This window comes from Cibotium barometz, chromosome 5 (genome assembly GCF_041138505.1).
Source record: "Cibotium barometz isolate CiBa-2024 chromosome 5, ASM4113850v1, whole genome shotgun sequence".
NCBI classification, from domain to species: Eukaryota; Viridiplantae; Streptophyta; class Polypodiopsida; order Cyatheales; family Cibotiaceae; genus Cibotium; species Cibotium barometz.
Genome location: NC_141050.1, coordinates 15,615,220 through 15,632,755, shown reverse-complemented (window position 1 = coordinate 15,632,755; position 17,536 = coordinate 15,615,220). Strand labels below are relative to the sequence as shown.

General features: G+C 44.7%; 1 protein-coding gene across 1 annotated transcript; it reads right to left on the bottom strand.

The window, feature by feature from the left end:
• Positions 1-8,822: 8,822 nt before the first annotated feature.
• Positions 8,823-17,536, bottom strand: CYN (cyanase). Its single transcript, XM_086798024.1, has 4 exons — positions 17,110-17,536; positions 16,807-16,878; positions 16,607-16,715; positions 8,823-9,076 (listed from the first exon to the last, which is right to left on the bottom strand). The coding sequence occupies exons 1-4, from the start codon at positions 17,388-17,390 to the stop codon at positions 9,020-9,022; spliced, it is 519 nt and encodes a 172-aa protein (XP_086654150.1). The 5' UTR covers positions 17,391-17,536; the 3' UTR covers positions 8,823-9,019.

Below are 17,536 nucleotides of genomic sequence, written 5' to 3'. Positions count from 1 at the left end.
TGCTACATGCAAGAGACAAGGAAATCCAACCAAGGACAGGAAGTCGTATTCCAAGCAAGCCCACACACAACTCAACATTCAACAAGCGGTGGGTCTGAAAAGATATATGAGCAGCACATAGGGCTATTATCAAGGAAATGAAATAGTATGGGTACCAAAAACCAATCCAAGACCCAATTCTGCATGTACCTCGAGAAGAATAGAAGAGATCCATAAGCACAGTGAGGACCAAGTCCCAGCTAAAGCAAGTGCTAAGCAAGCACCAAAATTGGTCTGGAGAAAGAAACGAGTTCAACCAAGTAAACAAGGGAGTGCGACACTGCCAATGTCATCCATCAAGGAGAAAAAGCTGAACCAAGTTATGGACTAGGATAAAGAAGACGTGCACTCACATGCACAATAAACAAAATAGATTCACCAAGATTCAATCCTCCACTAGATGGAAGGAAGAATCAGAAGTTCTCACTCAGAACTTAAGCGGTAACAACACATACCCACAGGCTCCAAAGTACAACATTGGTTCCTGTGGCAATAAAAGGAAGGAGGATGACGAGGGGTACCCAGATCCAAGCAACTACGTACAAGGTAAAGAAGTATGTTTTTCATACCGTGAAACATGTTCATTCATTTCACGTGTACACTTCTACTCCTCTGAATGCATAACATGTGGCCTTGGAGTGTTTGAGCATATAGGAATATATAGGGTATCAATATTTGCATGTATAAGGGAATAGGTTGTTTCACGTCGTGAACCGATCTGGGGGCTAGTTCATGTCGTGAAACGCTCAGGGCTGTTTCATGTCGTGAAACACTTCAATCTAGTTTCACGTCGTGAAACACTTCAATCTAGTTTCACGTCGTGAACCGACTCATGCCAGTTCACGTCGTGAAACGGTAAAAAAAAACCTCCATGAATCATAGGCGGACACGTGGCATACCCAATTAAGACAGCCACCGCCGACACCAATAGTTAGATGATAAATACTTCTTTTTTTCCCTTTTCGTGCATTTTTCATTGTCCTATAGCTCCTTCTTGGCATCGTCTTGTGATCATCATCATCTTCTGAAGTGCGTTCGTCGTCGGTGTTCATCCTCATTTGCTTGCTTGTTTTGCGACCATCGATTCTCAGGTAGGAGCTCAACGCGCACTTTCGCTTGTTTCAATCGTTAAGCATAGAACCATTGTTGAAGCTCTTTTGTGAAACATTGATCACATCTCTGTGTTTTTGCATACCTTAACCGATTGCATCTATTCCTTTTCATCTTTCCAATTCCATCAACACTCCACCTGCATTTTTAGGTGACATTTCCCACCAAATCCCCTCACAAAGGCATTAGGAAATTAATCTGTGAAATAGCACTCTGCTATTTCACGGAGTCCAAACTAAAATCTTATTTTGGATAATAATGCACCGATCGCTAAAGTTCACTTGCTCACACTAAGCGCAAACCACCAACACTCATTCCACACTGTTAATCGTGACCCCACAATCTGCTATTTCACTAACTAATGGACTACTAGCTCATGGGTTAACCTTTCATGAGTTAACCCTTTACGGGTTAACCTTTCACATTTTAACATCTCACATACTAACATTTCATGAGTTAACCCTTCACGGGTTAAGCTTTCACGTTTTAACATTTCACATGTTCACACTTCACGTGTTAGCCTTTCAATGGGTTAACCTTTCACACTTTAACCCTTTAAGGGTTAAGATTCCATGATTTAACATTTCACGCTTTAACCCTTAACTGGTTAAGCTTTTACGATTTAACCTCTCACTTGTTAACACTTCATGGACTACTAGTTCATGTTTTAGTATTTCACACCCTTCCACTTCACAAACTAGCAGCTCATGCACTGTTATCTCGTGCACTCCTACTTCACACGGGTTAACACTTTATGGAATAAAACTAATTTACGGCAATACTAATTCATACACATCCTTTCTTGATTCATTGCTCACCATACTAACACTCCTCCCATCATACACCCATGCATAAAAATAACTAATTCACGGCAATACTAATTCATACACATCCTTTGTTGATTCATTGCTCACCACACTAACACTCTTCTCATCATACACCCATGCATAAAAATAACTAACACACCCACCCACACACACACACACACAAAAGGGGCTGCAAGCTCCTACCAGTCAAAATGACTAATGTTCACATTTCAAATGTTACAGATGGCCTCCTCTACTACTTCCGACCCAGAGGTTGAGGGGAACCCAACAATGACTCAGACTAGAGCCACAGGTTCACCAACAGAAAAGAGGAAAAGAGCACCATGTGGCACCAAGCTCACTTACCTTGGTCTATATGCACAAGAACTGCAAGGGACGATGATCCACTCCGATGTCTAGACAACTCAAGGGAAGATCATGTTCCAATATCACAGCCCGAAGTGTCTATAGATTTTGGAAGATACTAATGTTAAGTACAAGCGAGAGAAGGTAGGGCTTGGCAGAATGCCAGAGGTCCTCCCACGCACCATCAACCAACCTTATGTGCGGAATTTTTGAAGTCTTACGATAGAAATACCAAGCGAGGTATAGTCACGAAGTCTGATGGATCAATTGAGCAAGTCCTCACACGGAGGAAATGATACGGGAAGCTCTACAGTTGCCCCCCCATACAACACATGTTCATACAATCGTTCAGATGCCCATGGAGGACATGTTGAAGAAGGTTTCCTATAACTCGAATGGGGTAGAGTACGAAAATATAAGGGATGAAGCAGATGAAAGAGATTGCAGAGCAATGTCAATGCTCATGCAAGTAAAGCCAATGGACAAATATAACAGGATATCCTTGTCAATCACATAGCAAAGGTACATGAGGAGAAATGGGAGGATTGGGCTTGGTATTATATACATAGAGAAATGGAGAATTACCTGAAGTCGCACACCAAAGGTGTGTAATCCTTACTCCTGACCAAAGTAATCAGCCATACAACAAATCTCCCCATTCCCCAAGGAACTCAGGAGAGGCAGAGGTACCTCAGGCTACTGAAGGAACCAGGAAGCCATTTGTCCTCATTCTAGAAGAGCTACAGATAGCAGGCAGGGACAAGCGGTCCTGAAGGAGACTAAGGAGCTAGTACAAGAGATGAAGGGTGGTTCTTCCCTCATTTCAGAAGAGATGCAACAGGGACAAGCGGTCCTGAAGGAGACTAAGGAGCTAGTACAAGAGTTGAAGTGTAGTAAGAAGTCAAAGAAAAATAGAAAGATGCGGGGCAACCTCCAACAGGTAGAATCAGAGACACAGCATCTGGAAGAAGAGGCATGAAAAACCAATTTAGTTTTTCACATCATATAAAACTAGGCTGGTTTTCACGTCGTTGTGTAAAACTAGGCTGGTTTTTCACGTCGTGTAAAACTAGATTGGTTTTTCACGACCACACAGATGTTTCTAAGGTCACCTTCTCTGTCCTAGGTCTGACTCCTTCTTTCTGCTACTACTTAACCTTTGGTATTTAGGTGTTCTTAACCTTCACTTTTTTGGCTCTTGGGCTCTGTTGGGTATCTAGATCTTTATAGCTCCACTGTAGTATTCCTATGCTATTAGAATAGCCTTACACCCAATAGCTTTGGATTCTTTTTTCTTGTTCACTTTTCCACACTGTGGTCATCGATGTCACTAAGTTTTCATGCCAAGAACTAGGCTGGTTTTTCACGTCATGTAAAACTAGGTTGGTTTTTCACGACCACACAGATGTTTCTAAGGTCTCTCTATTCTAGGTCTGACTCCTTCTTTCTACTACTTGATCTTTGGTATTCGAGTGTTCTTAACCTTCACTTTTTTGGCTCTTGGGCTCTATTGGGTATCTAGATCTTTATAGCTCCATTGTAGTATTCCTATGCTATTAGAATAGCCTTACACCCAATGGCTTTGGCTTCTTTTTGCTTGTTCACTTTCCCACACTCTGGTCATCGATGTCACTAACTTTTCTAGATATGTGCTAGGTATTTCTTCTCTTTCTTCTTAGGTATTCAAACCTATTTATTTTTCCCTTCATAATAACCTTGGGTCTTTAGGTGGTTCATAAAAACTCACTACTTTCTGGTTGGTTGATTGGAAGGGTGACATTTCTTGGGAGTGGTTGGAGAGGTTACTATGATCAGGCTCTCCTCAATGCAGACCTCATGGCTCCTTCAATTATTTTATGACATGGGGTAAATTTCTACCACAAATATGAGAATTTCTCAAGAATTGGAGACCAAAGTGTCAACGTCATTTGGCCCCCCTTTGCCTACAGTTGAATGGTTGGTTTCTTCCATTGTATGGAGTAGTTGGTTGCACCAATCCATGCTCTCCCTAGCAGTACGTGCTCTTCTATAGCACTGCAGGCATAACATATACCTTTCTAGCAATAGGGTTATTGTTGACAAGGACTTGAACTTTTAAATAGCCTTCAACCTTTACCATACTAGCATAGGAACAACAAGCACTTGCATTTGTTGGTTCTAAGTCTGGTTTACCTAGAGGTTCCCATGTTTCATAAGACAACAAGTTTTGACTTGCTCTTGTGTCAATTACAGCTATGCTTATGCCGTTGTTTCCATGCATAGACACTTGAATGTTGACCCTTGTAGGCTCAATATCTAGGTCTTCATCCTCCATGGATGATATCATAGCCATATTGGTTTTGACAGTGCCATTCTGATCTATTGTTTAGATTTTTTGATCCTAGACGTAGCTTCCTCTTGGGCAAGTCTTTTCACCTTGTCTTTCTATTTTTTCTCCTCTTTTTTCTCATGGATTTAAGCAAGCACGTCTTGGGTTAAGGGTCCATAATAGTTTTTCAGCTCACATTGATATACCCATTGGTCTCAAAGCCACAAGGGTATCAATTGCGATCAACCCTTGTGGAGTAATTTCGGTGATCGTGAATGGTTCCATGCCTCAGAGATTCAACCTTTTTTTTCTCCCTGTCGTTCCATACAATAACACTAAGATGCCCTCTTTAAGCTCATTATCTTTCACATTTTGGTCAAACCATTTTTCTATGGAGCTTTTCTACCATTAGCCCATGCATGGTTTAACAAATTAGTTTCTTCCATTTTTTTAAGATAAATTAGTCTCCCAACCATAACATTTTTAGTCAACCTCTTGTTGACTACAAACTGGGAACTAGGTATTCCATGCGCATCACATCAACCCCATAGATTAACCAAAATGGAGTATACCCAAAACATAATCTTTACCTAGTTTATATAGTTGTCTTATTATCAGTTTGATATGATGTCACTAGCTTGATAAGACATTGCATCTTCTCTTCATTCAGGGGTCAATCTGACAAAAGACCATAAGCAAGTAAGTTATTGAGATATTTCGTTGCTCCAATCAAGAATCATGTCAATTTTGAACAAGCATGCATCGAGAAGATTATCATTTCAACGGGTGGGTTTGCCATTAGGGATTTGTAACATATGATCAACTAGAACATGTTGTGTTCCTCTTCTTATAGTAACTGTAATGTCAAACTCTAAGATTAAGAGAAACCATCGTGTAATTCATCCTCTGATGTAAGGCTTGTTGACAAGATATAAAAATGCCTAGTGATCCACAAAGAATATAAAATCAATTGTGGCCAAAAGATAGTATTTGTATTTCTTCATCACATAAACCATGGCTAATCCTTCTCTTTTTGTGGCTGCATTCTTTATTCTGGCTTCATTGATTTGCCTACTAGTAAAACAAATAGTGTAGTCCAATTTGTGCCAGCATACACCCAATGGGAAAATTCAACACATTAATATGCACATGGAAGTTTGGGGGTCTAAAGATAAGTGCACTTACCAAGGTCTATTGAAATAACACACCTAAATATCATGCATGTGACATTGGGGATATCGGCATTATGGTTCTAAGGTCTTAGGCCAATCTTACACCATACAATATGGTGTAAGCTAAATGGACCATACAATATGGTCCATTTAGCTTCACAGATCCATAAGAAGAAAGGCACCGATTATAAGTGGAGGAAGATCTTGGTGGCTGCCGTCAAAACTAGGCAAGTGGGTGCTCACTTTTGGGTGCTTAAATCCAAGAGAGATTACGACATAATCTCATTGCTAATCACTTGTACTCATGCCTATATAAGAGGCTCATCTACGGGAAGAGTACACTCTTATTCTCTCGCTCACATTGTCATTATGCTCCCATATGTTATCATTATTCTTAACATCATGTGATTAGTTTTAACCTTATTGCTTGGTGATTATGTTGCCACTAATCACCATTTTATGACCCACCATGAAATCCAACATGATATCAAAGCCTAGATCTGAGTGGTCAATTTGTTAATCCAAAACAAGAAATAAATATGTAGAAGGACAACATGATTTTTGAGCTTGTATGCATCATATATTTTATTAATCATGCTTATAATCACTTGTACAATAGCAAGACACTGCTATTAATAAGGCTAAGACCCCCTTAAGCATATTTATTGTATTATCATTTAAAAGAGATGGGCATCATCATCATGTAAGGCTTTATGAACACGTTGGAAATCATTACTTTAAAAGCGTAGGTGGATTTCAAAACACAATGAAATCAAAGATGAAGAAGATTAAGAGCTAAATCGATATGAAGAAGATCAAGAGCTACATTAACAAGATCAACATAAAGAAGAAAATATCTTCAAGCAAGGAAGAAGAGGCCAGGGCCAACTACATTGAAGGCAATTGGGCTTTCTAGACCAACTAGAACTAGCCCACCTATGGTCACCCCTCTATCCTAAGTGAATTGTAATCATAACTATAAGTCTGGCGTTTGTCAACATAAATGGCATTGTAAACCACCATGAGTAAGACCTACGAGCACTTGGATGGTCATCATAACTAGCATTGTAAAACAATAACTAGAGCTAGCATTGATATCATAGTAGCCATGGATATTTTGTTGAGAGAGGGTGCTGAAATGACACATCAAACTATCATGTATGTGACATTGGGGATATGGAAATTATGGTTCTAAGGTAAATACAAGGAAAGGAAGAAATGTTATATGTTTCTCTTCCCTCAAATGATTTCTGTGAGAATTGGATGCATCTATTGGCAATGATAGATGTGATGGGAAGGGTAGGAATAGAATACATTGTGAAAGGTTCCAAGTGAGATTACCAATCTAAGAATGATGAGCCTACTGTTATCAACATCCAATGAACATCAAACGATGATAGATCTAGCAATGAATTGAATGAAACATGTCTTTAAACGTAAGGTTTAAAAATGGCTAAAGAAGAAATGCTACAAGGCTAGACATGAGGAGGCACTACGAAGGCAACCCACATATATGCTCAATGGCTAAGATATGTTGAGGCTACCAAGGTTCATGAAGAGTTCTCTAAGAATTGTAGAGAAGAATTGAGTTAAGTAATGATGTAAGAGGAGGAGGAGGTAGTAAGGAACCATGAACCTAAAACAGAGCCTAAACTGTCTAGATCTGAGAGACATAGAGGGAACAAAGCACCCTAGCCGAGGCTGAGAAAGAAGCCAAGAAGATTCTAGCTTAGAAGGATGATGATGAATCAGACTTACGAAAGGTTCCCGAACACTTCAAGACCTTTGACATCAATGAGAGGAGCATCGTCCACTTCAGAGCACAATGCTCCAAGGATGGATTGTCGAGAATCTCATATTTGGAGACCACCTAATTGATACTTGATCTTTCATGTCCACATCGATGCCTTTGATTTTGTGATTAGTTGTGTGTTGGCACAACCAGGTGAATTCAAGATGGACTACATGGTGGGCTCTGCGAGTTGACAATTAAATGAGGCAAAATGAACTACATCACTATAGAGGGAGATGGATTAGCAATGGTTTATGTGGTGAAAAAGTACATGCATTACCTACTTGCCAATAAATTTGCGTTCTTTATAGATCACCAAGCCTTGTTATACCTTGTTTACAAACCATGCAAAACTAGGTGAATTACAAGATGGTTGCTTTTATTCATGGAATTTGATTTTCCCATCATAGTTAGGAAGGGGAAACAACATGTTTTAGCAGACTATATATCAAGGATCCCTAATGGAGTCCCCAACAGAGAACTTGCCATCGGAGTTGATGAAGAACTAATTTGAGATTTGAATTCAAAAAATTTGGAGAAAATTGATGAACTTCTTGCTTTCAACTTTGATGATGTTGATAAGACCACCAAGATTGATAAAGAATTTGTAAAAACATTCACTTGTTGATTAAGATCTTTCCAAAGTCAATGTTGCAGAGTCGTCTCACAATCTCTAGTACTCCTATTCAAATTGATTGTGTGTCCCTCTCTCTATTAAGCCAAGAATTCACAAACTAGAGAATTTCTCTAATACAATAGAAGAAATTCGTGGAGCGAATCGCTAGATTGCTCATCACTCACAACCACTATTGTACACTTACCCTCCTTATGAGCTGCTTTTAATTCTTTCTACTTCATTTAGGCTTTTGTAAGCATCCATAAATTTGTGCCCTTTCTATTCTTCAACTGTCCACTAGGTGATGATTGCATGGCTCTTGCCCTACTTTTTACTATGATGCATTGCATATCTAGTGTTGCCTTGATCACATCGTCCTATAAAGGGTGAGACCTTGCCTATGCTGTGTACACTTATCAAACAATCCTCCTACCCAAAGTTGAAGAGCTATAGACTCAACTTTTATATGAGTCTTTAACTTCCTTTTCAAAGCTTACGACCATTCCTTGCAAGTTCTTAAGTTCTTCGACTTGGTTAAGATTTCCTACGACCGATGGGAAATCTCATGTCTAGAGTGGACTCCAACATTGCAAGGCTCCTGTGGAGACAATCATTCAGTAATGCATTCTCTCATTTCACGAGTGATCTGTTGGAATTAGGAGCACACAAAATACAGAGACGTATGGTTCAGCATATTAAATGTACAAGTTGACCAAATGCAGCTAATGCATGCATGGTACTTTTCATGTCCCTCTGTGCAGATTAAGGTAAAACCTACTGGCAACCTCTACCCATCGGGTGTGAACTTTTTCAAGGTATGACCTTGCACTTCGGCTTTTGCAACTTAGCTACATTGTCTTCAGCTTTCTGCAACCAGGAAACTTTCTTGTTAAATGTACTACTAAAAGCCATAAGTTTTGAAGCCCTCAACATGATGCAAGATTCTCCCTCTCTCTCTCTCTCTCTCTCTCTCTCTCTCTCTCACACACACACACACACACGCTCATATGTGCATGCACATGCACACCACCAGCCCCCCCCCCCTTTTCAAAGAGAGAGAGAGAGAGAGAAAGGGAGAGGGGGGGTAAACTGTCAGAATGCGCAGCGGACATGATGACCAGATCTGGAAACACAAAGAGCAAACGCAATGCAGAAAGAAAACAGCACAAGAGAGGGAGAGAGAGAGAGGCGTGTAAATCTGCTTTATATACACAAAGAAGATCCCGAATCCGATACAAAGTGGCAAGGGGCTGTGGGGCCATTTTATATGGCCCCCAAACAGCAGTCGGCCTGCTGTAGGGCAGCCGACAGGGCCTGAACCTCCACGACCAGCCATCTGTCGGCCAGCACAGATCTGAGGTCATAGACCTGAAGGTACAGTCGGCCAGCTCATAGGCCCTCCTGCCAACACAGGACTGCCACCCAAGCCACAGTAAAAATAGGAAAAATAGGGGAAAAATACGGGGAGTGAGGAAAAATCAAAAAACACCTACAAGGGCGGGCACACCCACAACAAAGGCCCTGGTGTCAGCATAAAGACCGGAGATGACTTCTAACACCCCCTCTCAGCTCCTAGCTGTGAAACCAACCACAGGGAGCTGGGGTGCCGCCTAAGCAAATCCTGAGATAGCGACTTCGTGAAGAGGTCCACCGTATTGTCCTCCGTCGAATAGAACTCTAGCAAGATGTCATCAGCAACAAACTGTTCACAAACAAAGTGCCTCTGGATGACCATGGGTTCCTCCAGTGGAAGCCCAATCCTGCAATGCAACCTCACCACCTCACAAGCAGCATCACAAGCAGCCCGGTACTCTGCCTCTGTCGACGACAAGGCAAAAGATGACTGCCTCTTACTGCTCCATAAAACTGCTCCTGGGCCTGAAGTAGATCTCCCCGTGTCCAGATCTCCTCCCCAATCCGAGTCACTCCAACCGTGGAGTCGGACTCCATCAAACAGTCCCCCTCCTGTGTAAAAGAGTCCATGATCCTTCGCATGCCGCAAAAACTACAAGATACGCAATCCTGCCTCCCAAAGAGTCATCTGCAACCATGAGCTCAACTGCCTCATCAGGAAGCTCCCGTCCACTCTGGTGTCCATCAACCAAATCAATGAACCATTCTGCTTCTGAGTCAAAGAGACATCACACTGCTCACAAGGATCAACACCTTTTACAGTGCAAAGCCAAGTCTTGGAAACCTGCTAAAGACCACGCAAGGCCTTCTGAAACCTGTCAACCACCCCCTCTGAATCCGGAACCACAAAGCCTGGAGTATGCACCTCCTTCTGCAAGTAATCAACTGCCACCTGCCTGGCTTTCCGAGAGGTCCCCGTGGAAAGAACATCTTCATCTACAGGAGTTTCTTTGTCCTGAATACTACGAGACATCAAAGCATAAGTTACCTGTTCAGTTTCCTCTCACTGACAAACACAAGAACCACCATCATCAGTACTGGAAAGTTCCTGCCAACTGCTGCCATCAACTAGCAAGCTATCTACCATCTGGTCCCGGAAAGCCTACACCTGCAGCGTATCCACACTTGAGTGGCCATTACCAGACTGCCACTCATCACAAACCTGAGGACCTGGGAGAGAGAGTGCTAAAAGCTTGTAAACTCCATTCTCCACTCCGCCTTCCCAAACCACCTGGCCTGTTGCTTTGTCCCGGAGAGCAACAAAATGCTCATCAAAATCCACCCATACGCCAGTCTTGCAAACCTGATGCACTGACAACAACAGATGAAAACCAAGTGACGAAACATACAACACCTGGGAGGAATGCTTCCCCCCTCTGCCATCGGGAACTATCTCCAACCTGCCCGTGAACCGGGATAGTGGATGTATCCCCAGTAAGAATGTGACCAGAATACCTGCAAAGATCCTGTAAATCTAAACGGGAAGGAGCCATATGCCTGGAAGCACCACTGTCTAGAATCCACTCTCGAGTATCCGTTGCGGAGAATCCTCCAACCTCCTCCCTGCCTAAAGAAAATGAAACATCGGTGTCCATGACCTCTAGGTGCACAAAAGCCGGAGTCTTCATGATTGCTGCTGAGGAATCTTCACCCTTCTCGGTCTTCTGCTTGGGACATTGCCTCCAATAGTGGCCTTTCTCGCCACAATCATTACAGGTCCTCTCTGCCTTTAGTTTCTCGCGGTTAGCGACGGACTTCTTCTCAGAAGACTTCTCCGATGAAGCCTTCCTTTGCCCGTGTTACGGCCTTTCGACCGTTGGCCAGTTAAGGCCTCCGAACCTCCGCCCTGTGTGGAGGGTTCGTGAATCGTTCCTCCTGGTCCAAGACCATGGGCACAAGCTCCTTCCACGTGATGGTGCTGAGCCTGCCCACTGGTAATCAAAGACGAGTAAAATGCTGAGTACTGAGAGGACAAATGCGACAGCAACGTTATGGCCATGTCCTCTGACGATATCTCCTTACCAGCCTGAAGAACTTCCTGCTGAAGAGCCTGCAGCTTGTTAAAACTTAATATGCTCCCGCATCGTCAACGACTTTGCAGGGCTCATAACCCGCATCTGTACTTCCAAGGAAATCCTCTTCATGGGCGATACCCTGTTGTAAAGAGAAGCCAAATGCTGCCATATACCTCTGGCCAACGTCATATGCTTTACATGATTGATTACATAAACGGACCCTGGCGCGTTGACATGATCCCACATCTGTGCCTGTGCCTCTTGGTCCTTTCGGATGGACGATAACTCCCCTTCCTCTACTTCCATCCGTGGAACCCCAACAACGATGAAATCAGCAAGGTTGTAAGACTCCAAAATAGATTCCATCATAACCTTCCATATGCCGTAGTGGTTCCCGTCCAACTGACGGTCCACCGGGAACGTGGGGAGTGTAGGGGTCTTCACATGCCTCTCGGCCATCTCTAACAGATCTGCCATTGCAGAGATGTACTCTGAAAAAGGATGGGTGGGTGGGAACAAAGAAGAACTTACACCTGCAAGTGGCTGTCCATCTCTAACAGATCTGCCATTGCGGAGATGTACTCTGAAAAAGGGTGGGGGGGTGGGAACAAAGAAGAACTTACACCTGCAAGTGGCTGTCCATCAAATCAGCCTGCCATCCTCTTGCTTCTCCTCTTCCCAAACAGTCCCGTACAGTCCACCAATCAGCAACACAATTTGCTTGGGGCTGATTTCACTGTGCAGACAGATCATCAGACCTTGCGTTATTTCTGTCAGAATATGCAACGGAGATGATGACCAAATCTGGGAACACAAGAGCAAAAACGCAGGCAGAAAAACAGCACAAGAGAGAGAGAGAGATGTAGGCGTATAACTCTGCTCTATATACACAAGAAGATCGAAATGATACAAATATGGTATGGGGGCTGGGGGCCTATTTATATGCCCCCAGATAGGCGGTCGGCCTGCTGAAAAGTCCTCCACGACTGTAGCATCAGTCGGCCAGCACTGTATGAAGCCCACGACTGAGTATGCCCAGTCGGCCAACAACACACGACTACTGTTGGGTCAGTCGGCCAGCTACTCAATGCTCCTGCCAACTCAAAATTGTCTCCCAAGCCACAGGAAAAATGGGAAAAAATAGGGGAAAAATACGGGGAGTGAGGAAAAATGATAAAACACCTGATAAGGGCGGGCACACCCACAACAAAGGCCCTGGTGTATAAATCTAGACAGGAGATGACTTCTAACACCCCCTCTCAGCTCCTGGCTGTGAAACCAACCACAGGGAGCTGGGGTGCCGCCTGAGCAAATCCTGAGAGAGCGACTTCGTGAAGAGGTCCACCGTACTGTCCTCCGTCGAACAGAACTCTAGGAAGATGTCATCAACAACGATCTGTTCACGAACAAAGTGCCTCTGGATGACCATGGGTTCCTCCAATGGAAGCCCAAACCTGCAATGCAACCTCTGCAACCTCACCACCTCACAAGCAGCATCACAAGCAGCCCAGTACTCTGCCTCTGTGCTCGACAAGGCAAAGCATGACTGCTTCTTACTGCTCCATAAAACTGCTCCTGGGCCTGAAGTAGATCTCCTCGTGTCCGGATCTCCTCCCCAAACCGAGTCACTCCATCCGTGGAGTCGGACTCCATCCAACAATCCCCCTCCTGTGTACAAGAGTCCATGATCCTTCGCATGCCGCAGAAACCACAGGAAACGCAATCCTGCCTCCCAAAGAGTCATCCGCAACCATGAGCTCAACTGCCTCATCAGGAAGCTCCCGTCCAATCTGGTGTCCATCAACCAGATCCATGAACCATACAGCTTCTGAGTCAAAGAGGCATCACACTGCTCACAAGGATCAACACCTGTTACAGTGCAAAAACAAGTCCTGGAAACCTGCTGAAGACCACGCAAGGCCTTCTGAAACCTGTCAACCACCCCCTCTGAATCCGGAACCACAAAGCCTGGAGAAACCACCTCCTTCTGCAAGGAATCAACTGCCACCTGCCTGGCTTTCCAAAAGGTCCCCGTGGAAAGAACATCCTCATCTACTGGAGGTTCTGTGTCCCGAACACGACGAGACATCAAAGCATAAGTGACCTATTCAGTTTCCTCTGACTCACGAACACAAGAACCACCAACATCAGTACTGGAAAGTTCCTGCCAACTGCTGCCATCTACTGGCAAGCTATCCACCATCTGATCCCGGAAAGCCTGCACCTGCAACGTATCCACACTTAAGTGGCCATTACCAGACTGCCACTCATCACAAACCTGAGGACCTGGGAGAGAGAGTGCTGAAAGCTTGTAAACTCCATTCTCCACTCCGCCTTCCCAAACCACTTGGCCTGTTGCTTTGTGTCGGAGAGCAACAAAATGCTCATCAAACTCCACCCGTACGCCAGTCTTGCAAACCTGAAGCACTGACAACAGATGAAAACCAAGTGACGGAACTTACAACACCTGAGAGAAATGCTTCCCCCCTCTGCCATCGGGAACTATCTCCATCTTGCCCTCACTGTGAACTGGGATAGTGGATGTATCCCTAGTAAGTATGTGACCAGAAAGCCTGCAGAGATCCTGTAAACCGGAACGGGAAGGAGTCGTGTGCCTGGAAGCACCACTATCGAGAATCCACTCCCGAGTATCCGTTGCGGAGAGTCCTCCAATCTCCTCCCTGCCTGAAGAAAATGAAACATCGGTGTCCACCACCTCCAGGTGCACAAAAGCCGGAGTCTTCATGATTGCTGCTGAGGAATCTTCACCCTTCTCGGTCTTCCGCCTGGGACACTGTCTCCAATAGTGGCCTTTCTCGCCACAATCATTACAGGTCCTCTCTGCCTTTAGTTTCTCGCGGTCAGTAATAACGGACTTCTTCTCAGAAGCCTTCTCCGACGAAGCCTTCACTTTGCCTGTGTTACGGCCTTTCGACCGTTGGCCAGTTAAGGCCTCCGAACCTCCACCCTGAGGAGGGTTCGTGAATCGTTCCTCCTGGTCCAGGACCATGGGCACAAGCTCCTCCCACATGATGGTGCTGAGCCTGCCACTGGTAATCAAAGACGAGTAAAATGCTGAGTACAAAGAGGGCAAATGTGACAACAGCGTTATGGCCATGTCCTCTGACGATATCTCCTTCTCAGCCTGAAGAACTTCTTGCTGAAGAGCCTGCAGCTTGTTGATATGCTCCCACATCGTCGACGACTTTGCAGGGTTCATAACCCGCATCTGTACTTCCAAGGAAATCCTCTTCATGGGCGATACCCTATTGTAAAGAGAAGCCAAATGCTGCCATATACCTCTGGCCAACGTCATATGCTTTACATGATTGATTACTTGCGGTGTGCACTTGAGAAAGATAAACGAACGGACCCTAGCGTTGACACGATCCCACATCTGTGTCTGAGCCTCCCTTTCGGGTCGACGGTAACTCCCCTTCCTCAACTTCTGGCCGTGGAACACCAACAACAACGAAATCAGCGAGGTCGTAAGACTCCAGAACAGATTTCATCATAACCTTCCATATGCCGTAGTTGTTCCCATCCAACTGACGGTCCACCGGGAACGTGGGGAGTGTCGGGATCTTCACATGTCTCTCGGCCATCTCAAACAAATCTACCATTGCGGGGATGTACTCTGAAAAGGGTGGGTGGGTGGGAACAAAGAAAAACTAAAACCTGCAAGTGGCTGTCCAAAAATCAGCCCGCCGTCCTCTTGCTTCTCCTCTTCCCGAACAGTCCAAAACAGTCCACCAATCAGCCACACAACAGTCCCCCTCTTGCTCACACAAATCCCAAGAACTATCTAGAGCCTAGGGCTCTGATACCATGTCAGAATACGCAACGGAGATGATGACCAGATCTGGGAACACAAGAGCAAAACGCATGCAGAAAAAATACAGCACGAGAGAGAGAGATGTAGGCATGTAACTCTGCTCTATATACACAAGAAGATCCCGATATGATACACAAGTGGCAAGGGGGCTGGGGGCCTATTTATATGCCCCCACATCAGCAGTCAGCCTGCTGTAGGGCAGCCAACTGGCCCTGAAACTCCACGACCAGCACACATCTCCAGTCGGCCACATCATCAGCAGTCGGCCACCTCATAGATGGAGTCGTGGACCAGTTCAGCAGTCGGCCAGCACATGGGCTGCCTCCCAAGCCACAGAAAAAATAGCAAAAATAGGGGGAAAATGCGGAGAGTGGGGAAAAATGATAAAACACCTCATAAGGGCGGGCACACACACAACAAAGGCCCTGGTGTATAAAACTAGACAGGAGATGACTTCTAACAGTAACTCTGCTCTATATACACAAAGAAGATCCCGAATACGATACAAAGTGACAAGGGGCTGTGGGGCCATTTTATATGGCCCCCAAACAGCAGTCGGCCTGCTGTAGGGCAGCCGACAGGGCTTGAACCTCCACGACCAGCCATGATCACCAGTCAGCCAGCAGCCCTCTGTCAGCCAGTACAGATCTGAGGTCGTAGACCTGAAGGTACAGTCGGCCAGCTCATAGGCCCTCTTGCCAACATAGGACTGCCACCCAAGCCACAGTAAAATTAGGAAAAAAATATGCAGGGAGTGCGAAAAAATGAGAAAACACCTACAAGGGCGGGCACACCCACAACAAAGGCCCTGGTGTCAACATAAAGACAAGAGATGACTTCTAACATAAACACACACACACCTCCCCTCCCTTGTGTGTGTGTGTGTGTGTGTGTGTGAGAGAGAGAGAGAGAGAGAGAGAGAGAGAGCTCTGACGCAAAACATAAAAAGACAAACAACCAAACCGACAAAAGATGGAGCAGCCAACCTAACAAAATCCTTAAACTAAAAGCATGCAAACAGTACCCTCTGCCTCATTGACAAATGATCTTCTCATAAGATCAGTGAACACCACCAACTTAGCTCCACTTCCACATAAAGCAGTGATTCCAACAACAAGAAAAGAGATGTTTTACCTGCACAACATGTGGCAAAAACTTTCCGTTAAAAACCACGACTACTCGATCTTCCCCATCATTTCCTTTGACTTTATCCACTGTGCAATAGAAGCCAATTGCAGACATTCTGTGAACCACATGCAAGGGGAACCCAAGTCAAATGAGAGTGATGCTCTAGCCAGCAATGGAGATAGAATCAAAGAAGATCTGTTACTTACATGCCGTCACCAAACTCCTCATTGATGATCGCCTTTATGCTTTCAGCATAATGAGCTGTGGCTTCATGAAATCTTCACCAAGGGTAGATAAACTTAGATTGAAAAACAACTTGGAAAAACGATGGGAGGACAAAATCTAGATCCAAACCCTGATTCCCTGAAACCTGAGGACCCTAATCACAGCACCAGGAACCCTAATAGCCCTAATTGCAACACAGAAAGAAAAGAAATTCTGGTTGAGGGAGGATTGTATACGCGAGAAACCCTAATTGCAACACAGAAAGAATGTGGGCATTCAATTACCTGTAGATGGTGGGATCCTGGAGGATATTGGGGTCGTACGAGCGCAGGGGGATGGCCTTCATGGCCTGCAGGAGGTCGTCGGAGAGGTCGGGGACGGCCTTACGCAGGGGCTCTTCCATGGGTTCCGGCAGGGGGGCCTGGCGGTGGAAGAGCTGCGCTACGTAAGCGTTGGTGAGACAAACCTCCTCCCCGATCTGCGTGAACGTCTTCCCGCTCCTCGCCTTCGCCTCCAGCAGCCTCTTCACAAGCGGCGCCTTATCTTCGCACAACTCCGTCGCCATGGCTACACAAAGATCACCTCGAGGGAGAGAAGAAGAAGAAGAAGAAGAAGAAGCTCTTTTAACGTCGTCAAGAGACCAAGAGAGAGAAAGAGAGAGAGAGAGGGGGTACACTGAGCTTGAATTATTAGGAAACTTTTTAGTTCTTA

Coding starts and splice junctions, on each gene's coding strand:
- CYN (XM_086798024.1), bottom strand. CDS start 17,390: ATGGCGACGGAGTTGTGCGAAGATAAGGCGCCGCTTGTGAAGAGGCTG. Junction 16,716..16,806: donor GAGGAGTTTGGTGACGGCAT/GTAAGTAACAGA, acceptor TGTGGTTCACAG/AATGTCTGCAATTGGCTTCT. Junction 9,077..16,606: donor TTTTGCCACATGTTGTGCAG/GTAAAACATCTC, acceptor TCCTGGTTGCAG/AAAGCTGAAGACAATGTAGC.